The following is a 24,725-nucleotide window of genomic DNA, read 5'->3' on the forward strand; positions in this document are numbered from 1 at the left end:
CAGTCAGGGTAGCAAACCCAAGATACTTGGAAGATGATTAAAAAAGTCTTTACCAGAACTACAGTGCAGTCCCTAACACACTTCAGCTGTTCAAAGTATCTTTGATATGCACAGATATTTGTATCCATTTTATGGAGAACTTAAGAATATTACAACCTTTGAATTCTTTAGAGAATAAACTGCAACAGAACATTTACACAGAGATTTTGCTGATCATTCATTTAAAACAATAAATCTTAGAAATAGTCCTTATAAAATGGCTAGAAAATTAGAAAACAAGTTAAAAGACATAGGCATAAAATCTCCATAAAAATGTTTTTATTCCTGATCAGTGGAGATGGCTTGTAAAAGAGGATCTACTGTAAGCTTTCAAACAAAAGAAACTGCAAAACCCCAGCAATTCTCCTAATTAGCAGAGACACCAGAGTATCCTGTTCTAGGGCAGAAGACAGCTATCAAATCCATCCCCTTGCCCTCTTGCAACACAGCAAAGTTAGTTTTCAGCAAGAGGGTAAACAAATTATGTTGAGAAATGCTACTCCGAAGCAGCTGTCCAAGGGCCAATGCTTTCCCCTGCCCCTGATCAGTCTTCATCCTCTTTCACTTTCTTCTTTTTCTTCTTCTTTTTCTCTGCATTCTGCAAATAAACAAGTGATGTCATGAACAAAGCATAATGGAAAAGCAAAGCAACACATGTATCTAGGCAACAGAGCTCACACTCAAAGCATCACCTCAGCAAAGCACAACCCAAGAGATGCCCCTTCCTCAGTCACTAAAGGCATTGGTTTTTCAGAGCACAGGAGGGGCAGCTCAGCACTGTGATCAGACAGTGAAGCTGCAATGAACAAAAGGGAGAAAATTAAACTGCATGTTCAGAGCAGGATTTCAAAACTGATCAAAAGTTTGGCCTGGTCCCTTCTGCTCTACTGTTGCCAAAAGGCATCAAATGATGCTTCATCAAATCAGGAGGTACAGCCTCTGTTCCCTGCAAGTCCTAAACTCTACACAGATCCCTGTGAATCAGCACTAAGGGACACTGTTCCCACTAGAAAAGATGCAAAAAGAGAGAAGACTAGAGATGGGGGTGGGCAGAGGAAAGGAAGAGAAACATGGAGACATTGCAGTTACAAACCTTCCAGACCTTATTCTGTATGCAGATCATCTTGGACATTACAGTGATGGGCATCACAGGATAGAGTTATTAGAGCAAGATTGTCTTTGCATACCATGGGTTATACATATAGGAGTTTTTCACCTCTCACTCCATACTCTGTATGTTTTGGAGAATATATATTCCCAAAAAGGAATGCAATTCTGCCTCACCTCAACTGTGGGGCTGGTGGGGAACTCCTCACTCAGCACCTCCTCTTCTTCAGCTTGCTTTTCCTTATCCTTTTTCTTTTTCTTCTTTTTGACAGGTTCACCATCTTCTACAGCTGTCTCTTCTGTACCACAGAAAGGACAAAAATGAAAAGCAGGTTGTCAGTTATTAAGAGTACAAAAGGAAAAGCTGTGAGAAGTGAGAAGGTGCAATGATGATGGTAAGAATGCAAAATACTGAATACCACACTGCCCCTTCTTTAAATCTCTCTACACCTACTTACCCTCTGTTCTGCCCTTACCTGCATGACTACTCCATGCCATAATCAAAATACACAACTATCTACTTCACAAGTGACAGTGTTCAGGCAGTGCTATTCACATCTGGTACAAACGCCACACCTACAACACTGCTCCCCAAGTTTAAAACAAGCTGCATATTTTCATTTGTTTGCCAAATTATCTTCCAATACTCCATCTGAAAAGAGACTGTTCACAGTTCGCCAAATATTTTCACCAGCAACAAAGGAGCAGTAAAAGGACTCTAAACCCCACAGTCAAAAGGTGTTCAGTCAGCAGTATCTTGTTCACAACTGATTTCCCAATCTTGATGCTGGAAATTTGCTAAGAAACAGACCAGTTTTCTTCAATGTTTAGACTGGCAAACACAAAGATGTCTTAATGCTGAGCTAACATAAAGCATTTAATGCAGAAACTCTTTCCTGTCCTGGAAAACAGGAATTATTTATATAAAGCGGAGAGGAATGTCAACCCAGGGAAAGATTTACTAATGACCTTACAGCCACTTTTCAGAACTACTCATCAACAACTGCCCTATCTAATCACAATGGTAATGGACCTATGACTTACTACAAATTTTCTAGAATACATACCACAGTCTCAGGAATGTCTAGGTAAAGAAACCCATCAGGAATCATTAACAAGCCAACAGTCTGTGCAGCAGCCATGCTATTACTGGAGCATACCCAAGTCAAATTTATTTGCACAGCTGAGTCAGTGCTGGATACCAAGTTTCTCCATACATAGTACTCATGACTAAGTCCATGACGTAGAAACCCCTGTCCTTCAGTAGCTACAAAACTGATGCTGAAACCAGTGGTGTTTGTGGTATGTACAGTTGCTACTGGAGGTGTGACTCAAGACATAATTTTCTTACCATATGCCCCCCAAAGGAAAAAATCAATTTCATTTGAAAGAACACTCAGTCACCACTTACAGAAAGAACAGTACAATTACGAAAAGACCCAAACCACACAACCTCTTAACATCTTGACTGTTCTTCGTCATAAGTTTAGTTCCTCAAGCCAGAAGGATTATATGGGTCAAAAATACATTTCAAATTTTGCCTCTAACATTGGCTTAAGACACAAAAAAATGGCTCAAGCGTAAAAAATTTCTAGACACATCTAAAGGAGAATACAGCCACTAGCACGTGCAGTTTGCTGACATGAAAAGACATACCAGAAGCAAAACACCAAAGGATTCCAGATAAAAGAACAAGTAAATGTAATTTTAACTGGATTCTGCTGTACACAACTCATAGGGAACAGCATGTGAGCCTATGGCATTCAAAATATGTAAAAGTGAGTATCCTCACCTCCAAAGGTATGACAGGGAAATAAAAAGTAGCTGAAAATTAAGCACAAACTATATTAAAGCCATACAGTACAACAGCAGCATACACATGGTATTTGGCTATGCAACAGGTTTTCACTCAGCTGGATTGGTAAGCTATTCATTTTCAAGCAAAATGTCAGGTGGTAACCTTGAAAAAATAACTTCTTGTTATTACCCTGTGTCATCAAGTCTGACATATGGGGCAGTGAACCTGTCACAATTTACAGCTGCAAGATGACACACTGGCACTCACAGGCACTGCCCCTCTCCCATCAAGCAGCAGACCCCCTCCTCGAAGGTTTCAGTTGCTGCTTTCCAGTAAAGCTCATCACAAGACTTCACGTATTTGCACCTCAGCAGAATGAGGACAAAGGCTCCAAGGGTGCTGGCCTTTCCCTCGAGGTGCAATGCTTCTAAGTCATTGAAGGCCAGTGGGGTTTCTTTGTGATACACAGCAGCTGACAAGGAGACTATCAGGCACTGAGGCACAGAAAGCAGCACCCAGAAGAGCAGTTTGACTGATGGCCCTGAGTGCCAGAGATCACCAGCAGTGGCTCCACTCACCCATTTCCCACCATTTTTTACTAAGCTTTTATACAGCAGCCTGATGTACTCTCTCCTCTACATCATGCTCCACCTGTACAGAGTCAAGTCACATTGCCTATGAATAAAGACATCCTGTTATGATGTGCCGTCATTTAAGGCTTTGTATCTTAAAAGATTCACTCCATTAACTTAAGATATTTCTCTTTTCAAGAGAGACCTTCCCAAGTGGCTAACTGCTACTACAATCTGATGCTAAATGCAAGCTGAAGGCTTCACTGTGGGCACTGGCCAGCACTGTTAGTGGTACACATTCTGTCTAGTCACAACCAACTTCAGAGACTGTAGTCACAAAAATACCTGCCCTATTTTCCTTCCCCCAGCACTAAAACAGATTTTAACAGACAACGCCTTTAGTGGATTACAATGTGTTTCAGGCACTATCCTTCCACTTGTTCTTTCTAGGTATAAAAGATGAAAATGCTTTGAAGTTATACCTCACTCCCAGCCCCCCTGCCAGTTCCTACCTTAAGGACTGCCATACATGCACCCCAAACAGGAAGAGAGAAAACATCATACATCCCATCTTGCAGTAACATTTACATGCTGGGCTAGCATAATGGAGAATATTGTCTCCCTTTATTAAAAGCAATAGATCAACAAATCACTTTTCAGTGGCAGTTTTCCAACTTCTTCCTGTCCTTTATGTTCCTCTTGTAATACAAACTGGATACAAATGTATCTGGCTGAAGAATGCCTTTATTTCCAGGAGTACTTTTCTACCCCCGCCCCGTTTAAGATGCAACAGCACAAACAGCATGAAGGAGAGGGGCACAGGCTTCTTTCACAACACACTGTCTGGACACTTGATCTCTGACCATGCAAAAGCTTAATAGAGCACGGCATCAAAAAAAAATAGAGCCAAGAACAGCAGACATTACAGGCTCATGTGTATTCAAGTGGACATGAAACATAAACCTTAATGATGGGACCTCCTCTGCGTTCTTCTGCGTATTATGGGACTTGCTGAACTACTCAAACATCTGAGACCACCCCCACCAACCCCCCTCCAGCACACTGTGCTGCCACTGCAAAACAGCAAGGCTGTGGCCTGTCTAGCAGGTGTCAGGGAAATCTCGGTGCTCAAATACAAGAATTTGTAAACAGGGGCAGTGCTGTTTTAAATGGTACAAGAGGACAGGCTGAAGGCATTAGTTCTGCATACAGGTGATACAAGATATATAAGTTCTCTGAAAATGTTTATTCCACAGTTGAAGCAACTGGCGTAGTTAGCACTAATGCCCAGGTACCCAATAAAATTACCCAGCTGATGCAAAGAGCTGAGAAAAAGCAGGAGCTATGTACCACACATTTGAAGAATGCCCTTTCTTTTTATGAAGAAAAGCAACACATCTGAATCCTGTACTTCAGGTTTGGGGAAATGTGAAAAACAACTAACCAAACAGCACAGATTTCAGCAGTTCACAAGTATTCTGGACACACAAGGATGACTGCTAAGCTCCACCCAACCCCTACACCAGGAAATACCAATGCTCAATAAAGCAAATGAAGGAAGTACATGCAAGTTTGTGTATAAAAGCATGAACCACTGAATAATTTAACTATGAACAGAAATATTCTCCTCAAACTGCAAGAGACCAGGCTGGAAATCAATGTAGCATTTCACCTGCAAGGAGCTCATGCCTGTGAGATGTCAACACTTGCTTTGATAATGCAAGGGAAGCCCAAGGGAACAATTCTGGCTACAGCAAAGGAAGTTAGTCCAAAAGATAATCAAAAGCAGTAGCTGTGAGAACACTCACATTCTCCAAAAGCAAATGGGCAAAGTTCAAGCCCCCAAAGTACTCATGTGTCCTTGTCTCATTATAGTAAGAGAACAAGGTGGGGCACAGATCTCAGCTTTACAGCACAAAGGATTCTCCCTCTAGTGTAACTTTAATTCTCAGCTAAGTTTACGTTCCTACAACTTGCTCCATCCATGTAAACAGACACCATGGACCAACCAGTGTCTGGAACAATCACACCTCAGCATCAGCTGAGCAGGAAGAGGAACTGAACCAGCACAACTACACTCTGATCCTCTACAACACAAGGCAGAAAGAGAAGGCTCTGACAGCCCTCACCTGCTGCAGGCACAGGTAGTTGACAAAACTTGCAAGTAGCTCACACCCAGATCTGGCTCTTGATCTCACAGAAGTGACTTAAAGTAATCTTCTTCTTCCTTTTTTATTCTCCTCCCAAGTTACACACTGGGTACTCCACTATCACAGCAAGTATAGGCCAGCCTTCTAGAGGTGCTGAAGTGCACACTGGAGAGTTTTTTTAAAATGAACCATAATACAAAACCAGAATATTTTGAAGTGGCAGTTCAAAAATCTTTCTTTGCACAGCAACTTAGCAGTAGGAAAGAACAATTGTGGCCATAGTTCAGTTTCAGTTCCCCAGAAAATAACAATTGTTCATGTACTATGTAAATTTCAAAGTGTCATTTCACCTCAATTTCTGATCTGTTTGTATGTTGAAATGTGCCAGAAAAGATTTCTAGTCAGAATAAAACACTACTCTTGAAAGAATATAGGGCAAGTTTCTGGTTTTATAAAGAACAGCTTTTCTGTCTTCAAGATACTGATATGAATTCAAGATACTAAATATGAACCTGATGATCAAGAAATTCTGCAAGAAGAATACAGTTTTATTCTCAGATATTTAAAATTGGATGTTTGAAGTAAATTGACTGCAGTCTGGTGTCAGCCTATAAAGGATCATTACCTTTTTGAAATACACGGCCACGACCAAGGAGAATAACCAGGTATTGTGGCTCTAAATGTTAAGTCCCACTGCGTGACACAAACAGCAACATGTCAGCAGCACAGATACAGCAACTAACCTTGTATCTCTGCTTTGAACTTCTTTGCTTTCACTGGAACCTCTGTGTCTTGTTCTTCCACCTCCTGAATTTTGCGTTTCTTGGAAACAGGAAGTGTAGAGTCCCCGGACGGGTCAAAGACCTTTACTTCACTGTAATGAAGGAAACAAGCCACTTTAAGAGGTAAGAAGAGCTGGCCCCCAGGTAAGCTCCTGCAGTTGAACATAAACTTTCTAACACAATCTCCCAAGAATATTTGCAAATCAGTCTTACTCAGCTAACAAAGCATCTACAGGGAGTGAGGCCCTTTCTCCAACATGCAGGTGGTTTATCAGGAATCACAGCTACAGGAAAGATACTCCTCTAAGTACAACTGTCTGATCTGAAGAGAAGACACCAGTTAAGTAAGAGTTTGATTCCAGTTTATATCTGTTCGAGTCTCTACAGAGCACTTTAATTATCCATGAGATTGACCTCTCTGTTGCTAAAAGCCTTTTAGCATAGCCTCATGGTCACAAGCACATAGCTCCCCATCATTTGGTATATTATTTTGTTATATTTGGTACACTACCTGATAATTGTACCCTCAGGGGAATAATACATACATATATATATATACATACACACACACACAGAGAAGTAGAAGTAGTTTTACTTTTTCTACACTGCCTCTCCACCACTGCATTGAAAGGGCACAAGTAACAAGGCAGGGTGGTCATGCTATGGCTCATCCCTGTTTCACTTGTATCACTGACTTGACAGGACATTCAAGTATCTAATCTGTGTCTGAAACTGCACACTTGCTTTTTCATTCCCCAACTCCTCTACAGGCTGTAGAGAATCAGCCATCCTGAAAATCCAGTGCTCCAGCTGGAACTTTTAAGTGGCAATTGAATTATTAAACAGTAAGGAAGCAGGTTTTTTCTTATTCAGAACAGAATTCCTACTGAAGAAGAAAGCAATTTTAAAACACTAAGCCTAAAATATTTCCTCCCAGCCACATACTGAGCATTTGAACTTTTCTAAAACAGGAATCTGAAGTAGCTACCTGAAATGTTATAGAAGGAATTGAGGCTAGTTACTGAGCCTAGGAAGCATGTGGAAATGCCAGGAGAAAGTACCATCAATTCATCCTCTAAACAATGCAAATTATTCTTACGGGTACCAACACTGCATCCTGCTTTGCAGAAATTGATTGTGCAGCCTTTTGCAAACAGTAGACTCTGCCTCAGTTAAACCCCAGTGAGAGCTCAGTGGCTTCCTTGCCATTGTCAAAATATTGCTGCTAATTAAAAAAAAAATGCAACAAACCCTAAACTAAACATGACAAAGATAAGTAATGCACTCTCTCACATATTTTTTGGAAAGCATACTGAAATGTTTCACTTGAACCTCATCTACGTCACATTTAATATCTGATACATTACTTTGATTTAGCTAATTCATAGTTCCATACCGGACTAAGGTTCTTGCCAAAGTCCTTCAAACATCCCCATGCAGCTGCAATATTGCCATTTTTGTACTACAAGGACAATTTGACAGGTACTGAGTTAGTTTCCCTTTTAGGCAGCCAGACTATGCCAAACAGCCAGGAATGATCTTCAGATTCTCCCCCAAGCTTAGACATGTTTGCAAAGCATGTCTAACAGCAGAAACATGTGCTGGCAGAAATTCATCACTCCTCATTTCAAGAGGTCAAAACCCAGCATCTATGTTGTCTCCTCAACACTGTCCTCCCTAAGCTACTGCCTCCTGACAGGCCCTGATGCTTCATTTACTGACACCATCTTCACAAAAGCTGCTCCAGAAATCACAGCCGTCACTACACTTGGAAAAGCCTGGCATATGGAAACCACAGTTACAGCTTAGGCTCCAGAGTGATGTTTGGGGGCTGCAGATGGGTGCAACAGTGCCTATTTTTATCCCACAGAACGAGCACTCAGCTCTGTTTTTGCTGAGCTCTCGCCCTCTCTACACCAAAGGCTCAGCAGAATAAGCAGGCCAAGCTAAGCAAGAAGCCTGCAACCAAATTAAGCGATAAACCCAGATGTCACAGCTCAGACTAATAATACCCTGTTCAAATCCTCAGATGTTCAGCTGTCCCAGTTGCAATTTACAGTGTCACTCTGGGCACTAGGAACATTTCTAACAGTGTCCAGAGTACATACAGATCTTATCTATTGTTTAAGACAAGTATTACTTATTATGTACAAGACTAAAACAAGGAGATAAAGCTTTGCTCACAACAAGTGGTGCCTGTTTTATTCTTTTCCAAGAATAAGATGACTAAGTAGGTCTCTAGGACAGCTTCCATGTCAAAGAAATTAATTCCAACTCTGATTTTCTCAAATTTATTTCATTCAGACTTGTATTAAATAAAGGTGCTACATACTAACACCCAGCTGTTTTGGGCTGATGCTGATAGCACCTAAAAGTACTTGTTATCTGACGATGTCAGTAATTTACTACTAGAAAACCCAGGAAAATAAAAACTCTTATTAGCAACAGAACTTATTCCCAGTGTTTAAAAGCACAGAAAATGTTTTCTGGATCTTGAGTCAACTCAGCCTACAACCAAAAAGCTTTTCAGAAACAAAAAGATCAAGAGTTATTTATACTTAGCCGAGCTGAATGGAAAAACTATTGACCTCTTGTTTAGATACTTGTCTGTCTTGGCCAAGGCTTTTCCAGTGCCACTTATTCTTCTTATCTATAAGAAAAAATTAGATATGAAAAACTAATTACTCATAATGAAAACAATTCACAACACAAGTTCTACAGCTCTTAAAAGGAATTCAAAATGGAAAGACAGACATATATTACGGGTCAGGCTCTTGTGTACCTGCACAAGTCTTACAATTGGGTGTAAAGTAGTGACAGGGAAGTGTAACTGAGGTGAGAAAGGCCCTTCTAATGCTGCTTTTCAAGTGTCCAGTTCAAGTAAAGCATATCTAGTACCGGATCAAACTTACCAAAGATACACTAATTTGTGCACCTTTTTTTTTCTTGGCAAGAGTAACTGCATGGCAGAGCAGGTACCGCCCCATGGGTGGCATAAAGTCAATCTTCAAATCACAATACAGGTCCCAAACAGGATTTGAATTAAATATGTACTTGTCAGGTGCTTGGTTTGTATTTCAGGGTTAACATGTCTCCTTGTCTTTGTTCCGATGGGAAGTATCACCTCCCATGAAACCCTTGAGAATGGGCAAGATTTACTAGATTTTTCTTTCCTGTTCTAGCAATGCCAGTATTACAGCACTAGTATCAGATCCTCTAGCTTGAAAGGCTGAACTCAGTTGTCATTCACAAGATCACAAGCAGTAGGCACGCCACCTAAAAGGGGAAAGTGACCCTACCTTCTCCCAGCATGCTACAACATGGAATTACAGGCATGGAGAGGCAGGATATGCATTAGGTGGTGGGAGGGCAATTTGCAGAATAACATCTTGTTTTAGCTGCAGAGAAAGCTCCTTAAGACTACGCATCACCAGTGTTCAGATTGTGAGGAACCATGGCGGAAAACATGAGGCGTGGAGAAAACCCAAGTGCTCCTTCTAAGGTAAAGAGAAAAAAGCTACGAAATAATAAGCACATCTTTGCAACGTAGAATGTAAAGCTATGATCTTACTTGTCTTGTTCAGCATCAAGATTTTTCAGGACAATGTAAAAAGACAGCCATGCAAACAAGAAAAGCTGACACACAAATGCCTGTAGCCAGCTTACAAACATGACTACTCCAGCCAAAGCTGTGAGACACTACAGAGTAAGAGTACACACTACTGAGTGACAGGAAGAGAGTCAAAAGCAGTGCACCAGAAAGTCATTCCCTCAACAGTTTCATGCAGCTCTCTACTAGACTTACCCCCCTCTCTTCCAAAACCCTCAGTCTTGTCTCTACTTTTAGTCTGTTCTCAGCTCCCATTTCAGCACTGGTGTCCTCTCCAAGAGCATCATAACGGATAGTCAAGGCAGTCTTAGCTGCCAGCATTCGAGAAATCTGGAAAAGCCAAAAATATTAAATGCTAAAGCTTAACATAAGGCAGTGATTCACTCTGATCTGGAAACCATACCCACATACAAAAGAACAAAGTAACCATTTACTGGCAGTGTTTAGTCCAAAAAACAATTAGTGCCTCTTTCTTTCAACACTGAAATATTGTTAATATAACACTTTATTTCCTTGATAAATAGAGGGAAATATTGGAGATGGCAAGTTAAGTTATACATATCCTACTCTACCCAAACCTTTAGATCAGGTTAGTTTGAGGCGTAATTTCCAGCTAGACAGCTTTCTTCACAATTCAAACATATTCATCCACCCACATTATAAACATCTAAGCTCTTTAAGATCAAGCTGAAAGTTAACTTGCTTTAGCACAAAAGTCCAATTTTCAAGCAAGACTAAAAGCCTACAACACCCTAGTTTACTATCACATAGAAGAAAGCAGTAAAGTACCCCTTAAGAAAGCCAGTGTTACATCATAACTCAGCAGGAATGCCTCTGTTATTGCTCACATGTGTCAAATTGACAATCCCATTCACTTTTTTGAACAGGAATGAATAACATTCAAAGATTTGTGGACAGTCGTATTTCATATGTAATCACAAAGCAATACAGTAAAACAAGCCATGGAAAGAGGCTCACTGTGAAGCTCAGCCACACTGGTAAGCAACTCTGCAACTTACCTTGCCTTTATTTTTGGGATTGGTTTGTCCCACCAGGGAAGCATGGTAGATAAGACCAAATTTAGGTGTGTCTCTTTTAGTCTTCAGTGCTCTGAAGAGTGCCTTCTCAGCCCCCAGTAACTGAACCGTTGAAGCTGGGTGTTTTGCCAGATTCAGGAGGGAACCTAGGAGGACATGACACAGCAATAGCGTGTTGTCAAAGGAGCAGCTGGGCTAGATTGCTGATTTCTCAGAGCTACTTCACAATAATTTCCTGAAGGAGAGGTAAACCATTTCAGTATTTCATGCTTCAACTAATTCTCTTGGTTGGATTTCAGCATGAGGAAAGGATGACTCAATAAAACATACTCCACTGCAGTAATGCCTACTGACAGTCTGGCAGCAAGAACATGTCACCACAGAACTGCAGCAGAGATAACTGAAATAAGGTTGCTACCTTGAGCCAGTCTGGCTATCAAAGTGTAATGTTGGTTTGTCAGCATTTTACCTCAGAAGCGACTAAACTATCAGCAGGAAGCTCAGTAAGTGTCTCAGAAGAGGTAGTGACTTAAGTTGCCCTCATATTCCAGAAAGAATTCAGGCCAACTGAGAACTCTGTCATCACAGACGACTACCAAGCTCACACTGGCATTCTCAGCTTCCTGAAGCGCTGCCTTTGCCCTCTTTACCCCGAGAAGTTCCTCAGGGCCTTACGGAAAGCTTTTAGCTGACCATCCCCTCAGAGAACACCTCTGACAAGGCCATCTAAGAGTTCTTTACACTGATGGCTGTGACCCACCTGCATGAGCAATAAGCCTTGCTCCGACCAGTTCCCCCACCATGACAGTGAGGTTCGGAGCAATGGCCATCATTCTGTTCTTCAGGTAATCGTACAGCTGTGTCCGATACTCGGAGATTTCAATCACCTGCCACAGACAGAGTTTGGGTACAGGAGTCAGGATTAGCTGACCAAAAGTATTAAGAGATAAATATATTGAAACAAGGAAGTGCTGAAAATTCCAGTGAAGGAGACTAAGAAATTGCAAATGCAAACAGACAAGAGCCACAGGTACAGGAAGCTTTATATAGGGCATATTCCCAGAGCTCCATCCACCAAGTATATTGGAACTGTATTGCTTATTCCCTTATGCAACTTACTTTCTCAGCAAAGCTCCTGATAAAGGAGCTGACAGCATGCCAAAGTCAGCGAAGCAGAACAAAAATACTTAGTAAGGACATTTTCTTTAGGACAAAACCCTGGAACATTCAGTTTTCACATAAATCTTTGCCACCATTCTCTTGAAATGGGATAAATGCTCTTTACTTGTTCCATACAAATACATACAATTAGAATGCACATAAGAAGCAGCCTGGTCTAGACCAAGAACAGGAACTCCTAACCCTGCCACTCCCTGGTAAAGTCACAAAGGGATCCAACTGGCACAACAAAAGTCAGAGGGTGTTCTCATACAATCCAGATGAGAGAAGGACAGGGCTCCCAATTCTTTTGGGGCCCCAGTGCTCCACTATTAACTCGGGGTTTACCAACTAGCTTCCAAAGTGACAGATTAAACAGAAGCTATACAATGCCATTATCTTAAAGACTTGAAAGCGCAATGGTAGCATAATTCCTCCCCAAAGTAGCACTGCCACTTTCACAAGGCTTTGTGCAGTTATCAGCAGTCTGAGATGGCTCAGATGAGGTAGTGACTGTGCACCCTCATGTCTCAACATCAGGAAAGCAGTAATATAGGAATCATCACTGCCATCCCAAGAGTGTTAGCACTGCCCTCAGAAAACCTCTCCTTTGTAGAGGAGGCTCTGAAATGGCTTAAGCAGAGTGCCTACTGCTCTCCATCTGTGTGTACATACCTGATCACAGAGATGGATTATGTTGTCTATGTCTTCTTCTGATACTTCTGTCCCCATGGAAATCTCAGCAGCAGCCTTCACATCCTCCTCAATCTCCTCTGGTAGGATGTCAGAAACATCAGAGGAAGCAAAATTGCTTCTGTCTCCTGTAGGGGACAGATGAAAGCATGTTTGTGCTGGGGACGAGATGAACTAGTAAAAAAAGCACAGAAACAGTTGAAGATAAAAGGCCAAAATAAAAACAGTGAGTCAAGTCTGCCATCACCCTATTCCAAATACCCAACATGTATGTTCAATGTTCTGACTTTGTTTATACTAGCTAGGATTGGTTGGAAATATTAAATTCAAAATTACAAAAAAAAGCCCATATTCGATAACACTGCATACTTTACCTTTTCAATAGCTGGTTGCTGCAAAATTTTTAGTCACAGTATTACAAAGAAACAATTGCAGGAAGCAAGCAGTCATTTATCAGCAACCAAATCTGTTTAACTCTGCCTACAATTGGTAAAAACAGTCCCTTAAAACTACAAGTCTCTCTCTGGACTGCAAACTTCACTATTACAAAAAAAAAAAAAAGAACCAACACGACAAAAAAACTCCAAGAAAAACAACCAACTGAAAAAAATCATCAGTACAAAGCACATGAGCCCAAGAGGTGAGGCAATTGTCCAAATTATTATAGCAGTCATTTCTGCTCTTATTCATAATTCTAGCCATTGCTGTCTTCAAGAAGATCCAGAAATGGAATCATTTCTCTTTACATTAGTTTTTCAGTAGCTAATTTCCAAACTGGTCTGCTGAATAACTGGGATTCTACAAAGATCTGTTGGTGGTCCCTGAAGAACTGGTTGGTGATATGGTATTGGCTTTCTCTTAAGCTTCCAATAAACATCAACACAGAAATGCAGTAACACGCTGCTTTTCTCCTGGCCCTGTCCACACTGCTGCTGAAGGCAGGACTGCACAGCGTCATAACTTGCTGGATGGGAGAGTGAGTTTGTCTACAAATCAGTGCCATTGATGCCCTGCACAGTGCCATGCAACACACTCCGGGCTCACATCTCCTTCCTACTCACCAACTTTCCGCACACATTTACAGTATGTCAGGTTATCTGTGATGATTTTGCCCAGTTCAGGGAAGTGCCAACCATACCATTCCCTACAGCGCATGATGTAGTTATTCAGTTCTTTGTCCAAGTCATCAAGAAGTGCTAAAAAAAAGGAAAAATTGATTTCTTTTATCTACAAAGGTAATCTAAAAATGGAAAACTCTCAAATCAACAAATTTACATAGTGTAAAGGGAGATTAGCTGAATTATTTCATCCTATAAAGACTGAAATAAAACAAACTGTAATACACAGACATCTTTACTTTTCAGAGAAATGCATAATGCCAGGCACAATAGTATAGAAATGTGAACATTCCCACAAGCGTGGCCTGAAAGTTTCATCTCTGAAACTGCCTTGAGCACTCTTCCCTAACAGCTGCAAAGCACATTCTTCTAGAAGGGGAGTAGCAGCCACTTATTCTTCCTCTCAGTTAACTAAAGTGCTACACACAAAGGTGATGTGAAATGTAGCCATCCAAATAATTTTAAGGAAAAAAATGCTTTAATGGTAACAAGCTGATTTTGTATTCATTACTTGATTTAAAATACTGTATTTAAGCCCTTTAATTGCCTCTATAATATAAATATACTCAACATGAAAGCAACAGGCTCACCATTTACCAGATATGACCAAAAATCAGATTTAGAATTTCAGAGCACAGCACCCACAGTATAAATTGCTAGAGAGCCCCAGGGCTAAAATATTTCCTGCTAATGCAATACCAACATTCCCATCTGTTGTCTCAGTGGTAGTGACGAAAGAACTGAATCAAATCATTGATTTCAGATTAACTTTATGTTTCATCATTGACAACAGTCTGGGAATTAATATTCCAAACAGGATTCCTCACCACTGCTTCACAGCAAGCGTGCCAATTATGATGGGGATGTCTTCAAGGAAAAAACAAGGAATGGGCTTTCCTAGATGCATTAACAAGTTCAGTCTGTGAAATGCAGTGTGTTTTACATGCCTAACATAAGAGCCTGTTTCTACATTACCCTCTACACAAGACACCACCAAAATGATGGGTCAGAAAATGCTGTCCTGTGCAGCCCATTCTCCCAGCACTGCTCAGAAGGGAGGCATGTTAGGAAGAGATGCCCTTAGAAGACTGAACTAACACTGCCTGTATTTCAGATGATCTCTGTGCACCAGTTTACTGCATGACCCTAAAAATGTTCCTGCTTATGGAAAACCCTATTAAGAAAACAACCTTATGCCCTGCTGAACATCAATGTCCAATTTACTAACATATCCTAGGAGAAAATTGACAACAATACTTTTCTGTAGCCAATGTAAAGAAGTCAGCTATCCTTAGCCAAATATATTAATAATTTAAGCTCTAAATATACTTACAAATTGCCTGGATAATCATGGTATCTACTTTGTCTGGGCTGAATTTCAACTTGTATCGGGAAAGGCTGAGGAGACAGAAATACAGTTTCATCAGCGTCCTGAGCTCCTGTTGCAGAGTATGCCCCACCTGCTCCTATTTTACACGAATAGAGCCATCCATACAGTCATTCCAAGCAGCTGTTTTATGCCACTGACTTCTCCCAGCTGTGGCCAGAAGCCACACTGACACAAGTTTCACAACACTCCCAGGTGTGCACACACAACCCCACCCTGTGACCAGGGTGAAGGGGAAAGTTAAGGCTATTTGTACCATATGCAGGAGGCTGAACACCAGAGCTATGGCAGGAAACTGGGTGTTGGTTTCTTTCTGCATGGTTCCCCACAAAAAGGATTTGTCAACAACACTTCCAGTTCTGCAGCAGCTGGAGGCAATCCACACAACAGCACCTACCCAGCAGCAAATATCAGCAATGCTAATGTGAAGCAACAGAAGAAACTTCCTGGAACAGATTCCCACTGTCTGAGAAAGCCCATTACCATCTGGCTTTAATGTATGTTTACAATTTCTCAGTACACTACGGTAAAAAACACTTGATATTAACAAAGATTTGCATCTTTAAAGTCCTCCTTCAATATTAATGCCCATTTTCTAAGCAAACACACATCTGTTTTCAAGTAAATAGCTACAGCAAAGCACTTCTCTAACTTGCCAAGGGCTCACACAGGACAAGCTCATGTCAGAACACGGATTAAAAAGTTTCTCATGAATGGATACTCAATCCCATGTTGATCCTTAACTACTACTCCAGTAAACCTAAAAGGGAGTGACAGGAGGTGGAAGGACAGCTCTGCCTTTAAGATTTTTACATAATTATCTATTATGTGGGTATTTATTCTGGCATAAAGCAGCAAATCCCATTCTTCACCTTGCCTCTTGCTGGCAATGGAGTTTTATATGACCCACTTGACTCCTACAGAGACATTCCAAACAAAAACCTGAAGTACATAAAATACAAATGAAAGCTATCAACCTCTACTTCAGGTGAAGGTGAAGCCTTTCCCTAAAGGGTGAGTGCAAACTGGAAAGCCCTTCCTTTATAAAACAAGATTTCAGATAGAAATGTGTCTTGACTTAGAGAGTCTGAGACCATGTCACCAACTCAGAGACACTTCAAGCAGCACAGCACAGCCAAGGACACAGGAGTGGGGCAGACCTGGGATGCCCCAGGGCTGTTGTAGGAGCTCACCTGTGTGCCAGGCCCAGACACATGGCTGCCATCTCTCGAGACGGGAGGCCTGTTATAAGCCCTTCGATCTGGGAGCGAATTCCTCTCATCAGCTCTGTAACCATTGGACTGTGTATGCAACTCAAATTCAGCTTGTCCTGCAGGGTGGAAATCAATGGTCTGAAGTCAGGCACAACACATTCTTCTACAGCCCTTCTTCCAGCACCCTTGTATCATTTGTGACTGGTGTTCCCACTGCCATCCCAGGAGCACGCAACAGTTTCATTGCTTTTGACGCTCAGGGTAATAACACCCTCAGTTCCCAACACAGGATCAATTCCACTTTGAAAAGATTTAGAAGGTTCAACTTAAGATTCAAGATTTTGCAGTTTACTATAAACAGTTTGGCCACAAAGAGAAAACTCAGAAGTAGAATGCTGGGGGGTTTGGGTCTTTTTCTGAGAAAATAATTGAATAATTAGTTTAATGTCCTTGGTATTACTCACTTTACCACTAAACCCTCATCATTTTGCAGTTTACACCAGTCTCCTAAGACAGCATGAGGAAGTTGTCAGATTGAAAAAAAAAACAGTGGAAAAAGGAGTAATTGGACATGAAATGGGAAACTGCTGTTTGACACATATGAGACAATGGAGAAGGCAGTCCTCCTCCACTGTACCTCTTCCTTCCTCTAGCAGGCAAGGACTGAAGGAGGTGCACAACTGCTCACAGACTGGGAGGCAGAACGAAGCAAACTCCCAACAAGACAGCAAGTCATTCCCCCTACTATTGCTGCATTTCTCAGTGAGGAATAAGCATGTCTGCCTGGCTGGATGTTTTCATTTGGTTCCTCCTCCAACTCTTTTTTTGGAGTGGATCATTAGGAAAATCTATTTTTTAATCTGTTTGTTGGGTTTCTAACCAATATTTAAGAGAGAAATCAAGCCAACCTGAACACCTCAGTGCACTTTACCATACTCACTTGTATGTATACAGGGAAGATGTTGTCTACATGCAGTATAATAAATATTAAAATTAGATATCATCCATGCTGCAAGCACAGCACTGGCAGCATAATCCATTGCTAGTAACTAAAAAATCTCTGGAATCTGACAATAACATTGCAGCAGCATGACACAAAAGGAAGAATGGCAAAGTTAGCAATCACCTTTATGACACCTCCAAGTTTGGCATCTGCTACAGCCAACTGCTCGTGGGCATCTTTTGCCACAATCTTCTTGAGAATTTTCTTCAAGTTCTTGCTGAGCTTGCCTTCTACAAGAGCTGTGGATGCTGTATAAAACAAAATGCAAAGATGCAGTTTCTTTTCCTTTCATTCCCAAAACTTGTAAAAATAGTACTCCTAACTTGGTACATTTATTTTAATTGCCCACAGTAGCTCTAGTCCGAGCTGCAATACTACTTTGCCATGCAGTAGCTAAAATCAAAGAAAATTATATACTTGTTCCTTTGGAGCCCTAAATCAAAAATCTTTCTCTCAGTTGCCTCTCCTTTCTCCATATGGTTTGAGTTCTATTTTTTGCCTTTTTTTTAAAGAACTCTACAAACCATATGCCATATGCTTTAGATGCATGTTTAACATTTCCAAAGGCAAGGTTATATGGGAACATTTTGTGTATCATTTAATTAACCAACCATTTTCCAGGTCCCTTAGGCAGCAACCATGATATCCTAAATTGAGTAATAGCTTATTTGCATCCTCTGGTGATGATAATATAATATCTAAAGCCCAGGAGGGAATTATGCCAAACACACTGACTGGGCAGTCAGGCACAGACCCTTTTAATATAGCATGCAGACATTAGAATTTTAAAAGGATGTTCTACATTCTCAAGTATTAATAGATTTGTAAAAGCTTTACAATCCCACACAACATATTTTAATCAGGCACTTATAAAGCTCTTTGATGGTCAGCTCTTTGCTCCACTGAACTTTTGTGATGGATACATCTTCACCACAGTAAATGGAGGAGAGGCCAGTGATTTTTGGTTTCCAGAACCTTAATGATATGTAAGAGTAAACTCTAAGTGCTGTGCCGAGTTTCCTCTCAACCTTTCTACAATGGAGATAATTTTAGACCCTTTTGCTTTGGCTTTTTTTTTTAACCAGCCTAACTACTCATGATCTGAATCCAAATCTATCCAAAAGCAACATAATCCAAAAAATATGCCATGGAGAGGAACATACAGCAGCTTAAATCTCAGTTTTACTTCCATCTCATGTACAATGGTAGCATTTCCATTCCAGTTTCCTTAGCTTCCTGTACAGGCTAACCCTGCCTCATCAGGATATGCAACCTGGACCACCCACCTACTGATATCACACATGGTCACACTATTTCTGAATTATTACCTAGAACTTGTATCACTTTTGTTCAAACTAGTCCACAGCATCAAGCTTTTAAGTGCAAAATTAGTAAAAGTTACTGAATACAAGGCTTTCCATTTTGTTTAAACATTCAAGTACAATTCAAGTACAGTACAGACATTTTTAAGCTGAAAAACACAGGCATGAAAAGCATCCTTAAAACAGGGGTGACTGTAACAACGACTGTTCTCTGGTCTGTTGTCTCAGTGGTAGTGACGAAATGTTGACTCCAATCAGTTATGCTCAGCTTCAACAAGGATCCATCATTGACAACAGCCCACATGTATCAGGCAAAACTTACATTGTGCCTTTGGATGCTGCTTGGGAAATACACACGGTAGGAAAAATCTAGACTTTATTACATCTCTACTGCACTGCAGACCACATGGGTCACCTCATAAACCATCAAAACCAGTTTACTTTGAAAAACTTGTAATTTAAAAACTAAGCAAAGAAACAGAGCAGGGACAGAGGTAAGTAATGAGCAAATTAGTGCATGAGACGAATTTGGGGCTTTTAGTAAGAATGGTGTTAACTCACCAGCAAGTGCTTCTGTTGTGTCCTGAAATTTTTCAAAGTGTTTCAGCTTTACTCTACAGAAGAAAAATAAAAATATGTAAACAAATGTAAATAAACCAGATGCTAGAAAAATTTTACCTTTTTTTCCGCCTTCACTATTTTAGTTCCCTTGCTTTCCCTAAGGCTGCAAGAGAGCAGAGCTCAATATACTGATCCTCAAAAATAAATGAGAGCACCAAACCTGCCAATTAAGTTTGAGATTGGTAAGACTTTTCAGCAGGGTCCTACAATATTTATATAAAGAAAAAAAAAGAAAGAGAATTTTGATTTGATATTTCTTGGACTAACATCACCAGAAAACCTAACCCCCCTTTTTAGTTTTGTAGTTCATATTTAAAGACAGACATCATCCATTTAAATTTCAGCACTGCACCCTGATTGACTGATGATAGCATCTTCCCACTCATCTTCAAAAGGAAGCCTTCTGCCTCTGTGGAATGCAGAGCCTGCACAGCTCAGATTTAACATGCTTTTCAACCAAATGCATCTTCAAAGACTTTAAACTGAACTGATTCAATGCCCATGAATCTTGAAGTCCTCCCTTGTAAATAGATGTTAGAGTACAAGTTCTGAACTGAGCTTAAAAGGAACAACAAAAAATCCTTTCATGCCCAAACTGCTGACCAGAGCTCAAAAACATACAGTGTTTAACCACACTGTGCGATCCTCAGGCACAGCTTCCCTCTGCCCTTCACACAGTCTGTGGTGTTGACATATAGAGTTACAGTTAAAGAGCTCTCTCAATCCACTAAATTCCCTGTCAGGGACCAGCATTTGAGTAATCCAACTCCGATTAACCAACGCTCTTTGTGAGTCAAGTATCTGCAAAGGAAGCAAGGTCACAGATAAAGCTGAATGTCTGAGTTAAGCATCCGCAGATCCCAACAGAAGCTTCAGGCTTACAGTGATGCCTCTTCAGAAAGGCAAGACAGGAATCTGATCAGAGTAGAGACCCATTAAGAGCCACATCCTGCAGAGCAAGTGGCCAAGATGATGTTTCCAAGACAAGAGCAACAACTCTACAAACAGGCAGATGTGGGATATTCCAGCCTCTCCTCTAAATACTGTTACAGAGCAGGATAAATACTAATCACAAGGCACAGCCTGTTCAGACGCACCGTTATAACAAAGATCACTGAAATCTTCCAATGAAAACACGGGACAGACTAGGAAGGAATCCACCACTTTAGGGCAATGTCATAGAAAGGCCAGTTTGATCAGTGCCCACTGCTCCCTGTGCAGCTACACAGTGGTGATAACACCCACCGATGGCAACAGCACCAACACTTCAATTCACAGGGATTTACATGGTTTCATCTGGATTAAACCTTATGTTTTTCCAAAATAATTTCCTGTGAGCACAAAACCTGGCCATTTCAGACAGTTCCAGCCTTACAAGCTTGGATGTTCTTGTCAAAGCACCCAGATTGCCTTGGAATATTGTTCCATTTTTTGCTTCAGTGACACACAGTAATGACTTCTGCTGCTTAATTACACTGCAAGGACAAAATGTATTTGTTTCACTTTGGTATTCCATTTGAAGTTACTCAGTGGATCTAATTTCACATTATCATTGTTCACAGCTTTCACAACACTGAATAACAAACCCCAATACTTTTATCTGAACCTCAGATGCACACAACTACAGGCACTCATGTCCTTCCAAAACCCACACTGTCATCCCCACACAGAGCTGCTTACATTTTGTTTGCTTTTTCAGGAGTTTCAAATTCTTTCCAAAGACTGTCAACTTCTTGAAGCTTTTTCTCATTCAGAACCTGCCAGGGAAAAAAAAAACAACACATAACTACATTTAGATTATTTTGAACAATCTTCAACCTTCATTGAGCAGGGAGGACCCGAAAAAATTTCCAGTGTATCCAACCACTTGGCACTGGTTAACACTGATTATTGAGTCAACTTACTTAATTTCAGAGACTTCCACTTTCATCATTCTCTCTCAGCAGCTTTACCCTACTAACAGACACACAACAGCAGTGTTTTTACTTTTATCTGAATTACAGAAATTCCTCAATAATGGCTGGGGTCCTCCTGAACCTGTATTAAAGCAAAACCCACATCTTGTTTATAAAAACTGGGCTTGCTCCGCCTCCTCTACAGAACTCATTCACAACCCAGTGACCCAAAACCAAACTTGCCACTACTTTGGAAAAATAAAATATGTCTGGGACCCCTAACAGGAAGGAGTGATCCCCCAAATTATTTTCATTAATCTGAGCAAACCCAAAGAATGAGAATATCCCTATAAAGAAGAGTTGTCACCACAGCTTGGTAATCAGTTGGGCCAAGAATTACCTCAGAGGCAGCAATGGTTTAATCCCATCTCTGTACACAGGGAATCCCTGTCAGATTTTAAACTGACAAGATATAAAATTACAGCCCTAGAGCCCATATACCTTTCACAAAACACAGAGTGCACTGTGAATTCTTAGAAAATTGCTCAGGGAAACAGTCAAGATCTTTACAACACTGCACTCTTTACACTGCTAAAAAACCTTGTGGTTTTGTCCCCACAATGCAGGTGCAACACAACTGCAATTTAACCTGGTGCAGAAATCATTCCTGGTATTACAAATTTTGCTCCCTTGCAAATTTTTAAACCCCAGTTGAAGGAGGTTGTTTCCTTTTCCTAAACTCAACTAGTAACTGAGCAAATAAACACAGTAATTAATTTCCCACATGACTGTGGGGAACAGGAAAACCTTGGAGCAACTCTTTCTTTCCTCATCTTGCTGATTCTTTCCTCCAGTTCACCTTTCCTACTTCAAGGCCTATGGAATTTTCAGCCTCTATAAAGACACACGGGCACATAGAGAAAAATAAAGACACAGAGGCTGCTAAATCAAGACTGTTCTTAGAAAATAGAAGTTACATGCCTATGGATATTTTGTGTTCTTTGAGATAGTAAGAGTCATCGGAGAAAGTCTTCCAAGATCTGGAACGTGGCTATAACGTGTCTGCCCTTACTATTTGCTCCTCTGATGGGAGGAACCACCTACAAGGGAATACCGAAAAGCTGCAGTTTGCAGAAGACAGAGGTTCTTGAGCACCAAGGAATAAAGGCAGTGCACAGTTATACTGGCAACAAACATCTGTGGTCATTGCTGAAAAGGGAAGGGGGTGACCACGACTGTCCCCGAAGTTCAGACATATAAATTCCGTCTAACCCTCCAGTAACTAAAAGATAACCAAAAAAAATCCAAACCCCCAACAGTGACAAACTTTAGAGACTACTTTAAAAAAAAAAAAAAGGAAGCTAAACTCTGCAGAGAACATTTTAATACAGGATGAATATGCAAATGTACCAGTGCCACAAGTCTGCAGCTGAACAGCTGCCCTGTGTAGGGAAGGGATGCTCCGTGATGGAGAGCCTTGTCCTGCAGAGGTGCACTGGGGCTGTGGCTTTGCTGGGTCCCTCCTTGGCAGCTGCCAACAGGAACAGCATGGAAAACCAAAGCTTGCCTCAAAACATGTACCTTAATAAAATAGCACTTCTGCTCATTTCTAGCAAGCAGCTTTCACCACTGCCCCGAGGACCCATCACAGCCAGAGTGCCCCAGCTGCTCACCCTGCAGCAGAACACCCCAGCACTGCAGCACACACCTCTCCCCATGGCTCTTTATGTCCCTTCTCCTACCTTTGCTTTGTGCCTACTCTGCTTTCAGAAGTTAAAATACTGGTTATTGTCAGCCCCTCCTGGCTCCTGAGAAAGGTTAAAAGACCTTGGCTCTCTGCACAAGAGATTTGAACCTACTCAAAGGATATTTTTTTTATTTTTAGTAACTTTGGATGCGCAGGATACCACTCTGTGTGAACACCCAGGGAGACTGCTGTACGTCAGTTCCCCGGGTGAAAGTGTTGGGAAGGGGGGCACAGAAACAAAGCCATGTGCTTCTAGAAGTATTTCTGGCTTCTTCCTGAGGCTTAAGTTTCGAAATTCTCCTTGCCTGAACTGCACAGCTGCACTCCAGCGAGGAGGAAAGGTCTCAGGGCAGAGGAAGTAAACATAGTGCTCTATAGAGCACCACCAAGGGTGTAGCTCTGCTGCAGGCGAGGGCAAAAGAAGCCAGACCCTCGCTCTCTTCCCACTATTCTGGGGGGCTAAAAACACAAGAGTTACGATCCAACTACGAACCCGCACACCCGCCCGAGAGCGCTGCCCGTCTCCCAAGCGCCCTCTCCCGCATCCAGGAGGTTTTGCTGGAACACGAGCCACGAGGGCAGAGCAGCGATAGAGCGCGGGCCCGGCCCGCAGCCGGGGGGCACCTTCTCACGGAACCCACCGCGCGGGGAGCAGAGAGTGCCGCGGGCGGCGCTCGGGAGAGCGCAGGAGCCGCCTTTGCTCCCGCCATGCCCCGGCCCCTCCGGCAGCCCCTTCCCGTTCCCTCGCTCGCAGCGCGGCCCCTCCGCCCCCCCCAGCCATGCCGCGGGGCGCCCATCGCTCGCTCACCGCCTCCACCCTATCCGTGTTTCCCCGCAGTTCCCACCCCACGCCCTCCCGCACGGCCCAGTGCCGGCCCCGGCGCTCACCTTGAAGATGGCGTACCCAGCGGCGGTCTCGAACAGCACCAGCATCGCGGCGGTGCCCGGGGGTGCCGGTGGCGGGACCGAGGAGGGGGGCACGTGCTCGGCGCGCGGGTCCCGCGGCCAGGGACGCGCGCGCCGGGAACGGGAAGCGGAAACGGGAAGCGGCCGGGGAAGCGGAACTGAGCGCGCGCGTGTGTGGAGGGGAAGCGGCGGGTCCGCCTTCCGCTCACGGGCCACGTGGCGGGCGGTGGGACTGCGCATGCGCCGGCGGCGCGCCCCTCCCGGACCCGCCCCGGTGCCGGTTCAAGCCCCGCCACGGGCGACCTCCCACACGTCGCCCGGGGGGCGCGGACCTGGGGGCCTCTGCCCCCCCCCGCAGCCTGTGCTGCCCGTAGCCAGCGCACCCTGCCCAGCCGCTGTGAGTGGGAGCAGGGCCCCAGCGCTCCCGTTCTGCGGGCTTTTGTTCCCCGAGCCGCTGCAGCCGCACGGGTCGGGAATGAGCGGCGCTCCCGGGCAGCGTGTCCCGGTCGGCGCTCTACAGGTGCTCGCACAGAAGCAGCTCATAAAGAATTTGTTGTGATCAAGTG

At 42.4% G+C, this 24,725-nt stretch overlaps 1 protein-coding gene and 4 non-coding genes across 5 annotated transcripts; all 5 read right to left on the reverse strand.

The window, feature by feature from the left end:
- Nucleotides 1–301: 301 nt before the first annotated feature.
- On the reverse strand, nucleotides 302–24,313 carry NOP58 (NOP58 ribonucleoprotein). Its single transcript, XM_071562504.1, has 15 exons — nucleotides 24,142–24,313; nucleotides 21,292–21,368; nucleotides 19,552–19,604; nucleotides 17,792–17,916; nucleotides 16,645–16,781; nucleotides 15,398–15,462; nucleotides 14,008–14,142; nucleotides 12,929–13,074; nucleotides 11,856–11,982; nucleotides 11,078–11,241; nucleotides 10,254–10,388; nucleotides 9,037–9,098; nucleotides 6,410–6,540; nucleotides 1,324–1,445; nucleotides 302–637 (listed from the first exon to the last, which is right to left on the reverse strand). The coding sequence occupies exons 1-15, from the start codon at nucleotides 24,184–24,186 to the stop codon at nucleotides 584–586; spliced, it is 1,578 nt and encodes a 525-aa protein (XP_071418605.1). The 5' UTR covers nucleotides 24,187–24,313; the 3' UTR covers nucleotides 302–583.
- On the reverse strand, nucleotides 11,603–11,688 carry LOC139675394 (small nucleolar RNA SNORD11). Its single transcript, XR_011698482.1, has one exon. It is a non-coding gene; the product is annotated as a small nucleolar RNA SNORD11 (small nucleolar RNA).
- LOC139675395 (small nucleolar RNA SNORD11B) lies at nucleotides 12,744–12,827 on the reverse strand. The gene has a single exon (XR_011698483.1). It is a non-coding gene; the product is annotated as a small nucleolar RNA SNORD11B (small nucleolar RNA).
- LOC139675392 (small nucleolar RNA SNORD70) lies at nucleotides 14,772–14,861 on the reverse strand. Its single transcript, XR_011698480.1, has one exon. It is a non-coding gene; the product is annotated as a small nucleolar RNA SNORD70 (small nucleolar RNA).
- Nucleotides 19,203–19,291, reverse strand: LOC139675391 (small nucleolar RNA SNORD70). The gene has a single exon (XR_011698479.1). It is a non-coding gene; the product is annotated as a small nucleolar RNA SNORD70 (small nucleolar RNA).
- Nucleotides 24,314–24,725: the final 412 nt, after the last annotated feature.

This window comes from Pithys albifrons, chromosome 8 (genome assembly GCF_047495875.1).
Source record: "Pithys albifrons albifrons isolate INPA30051 chromosome 8, PitAlb_v1, whole genome shotgun sequence".
NCBI classification, from domain to species: Eukaryota; Metazoa; Chordata; class Aves; order Passeriformes; family Thamnophilidae; genus Pithys; species Pithys albifrons.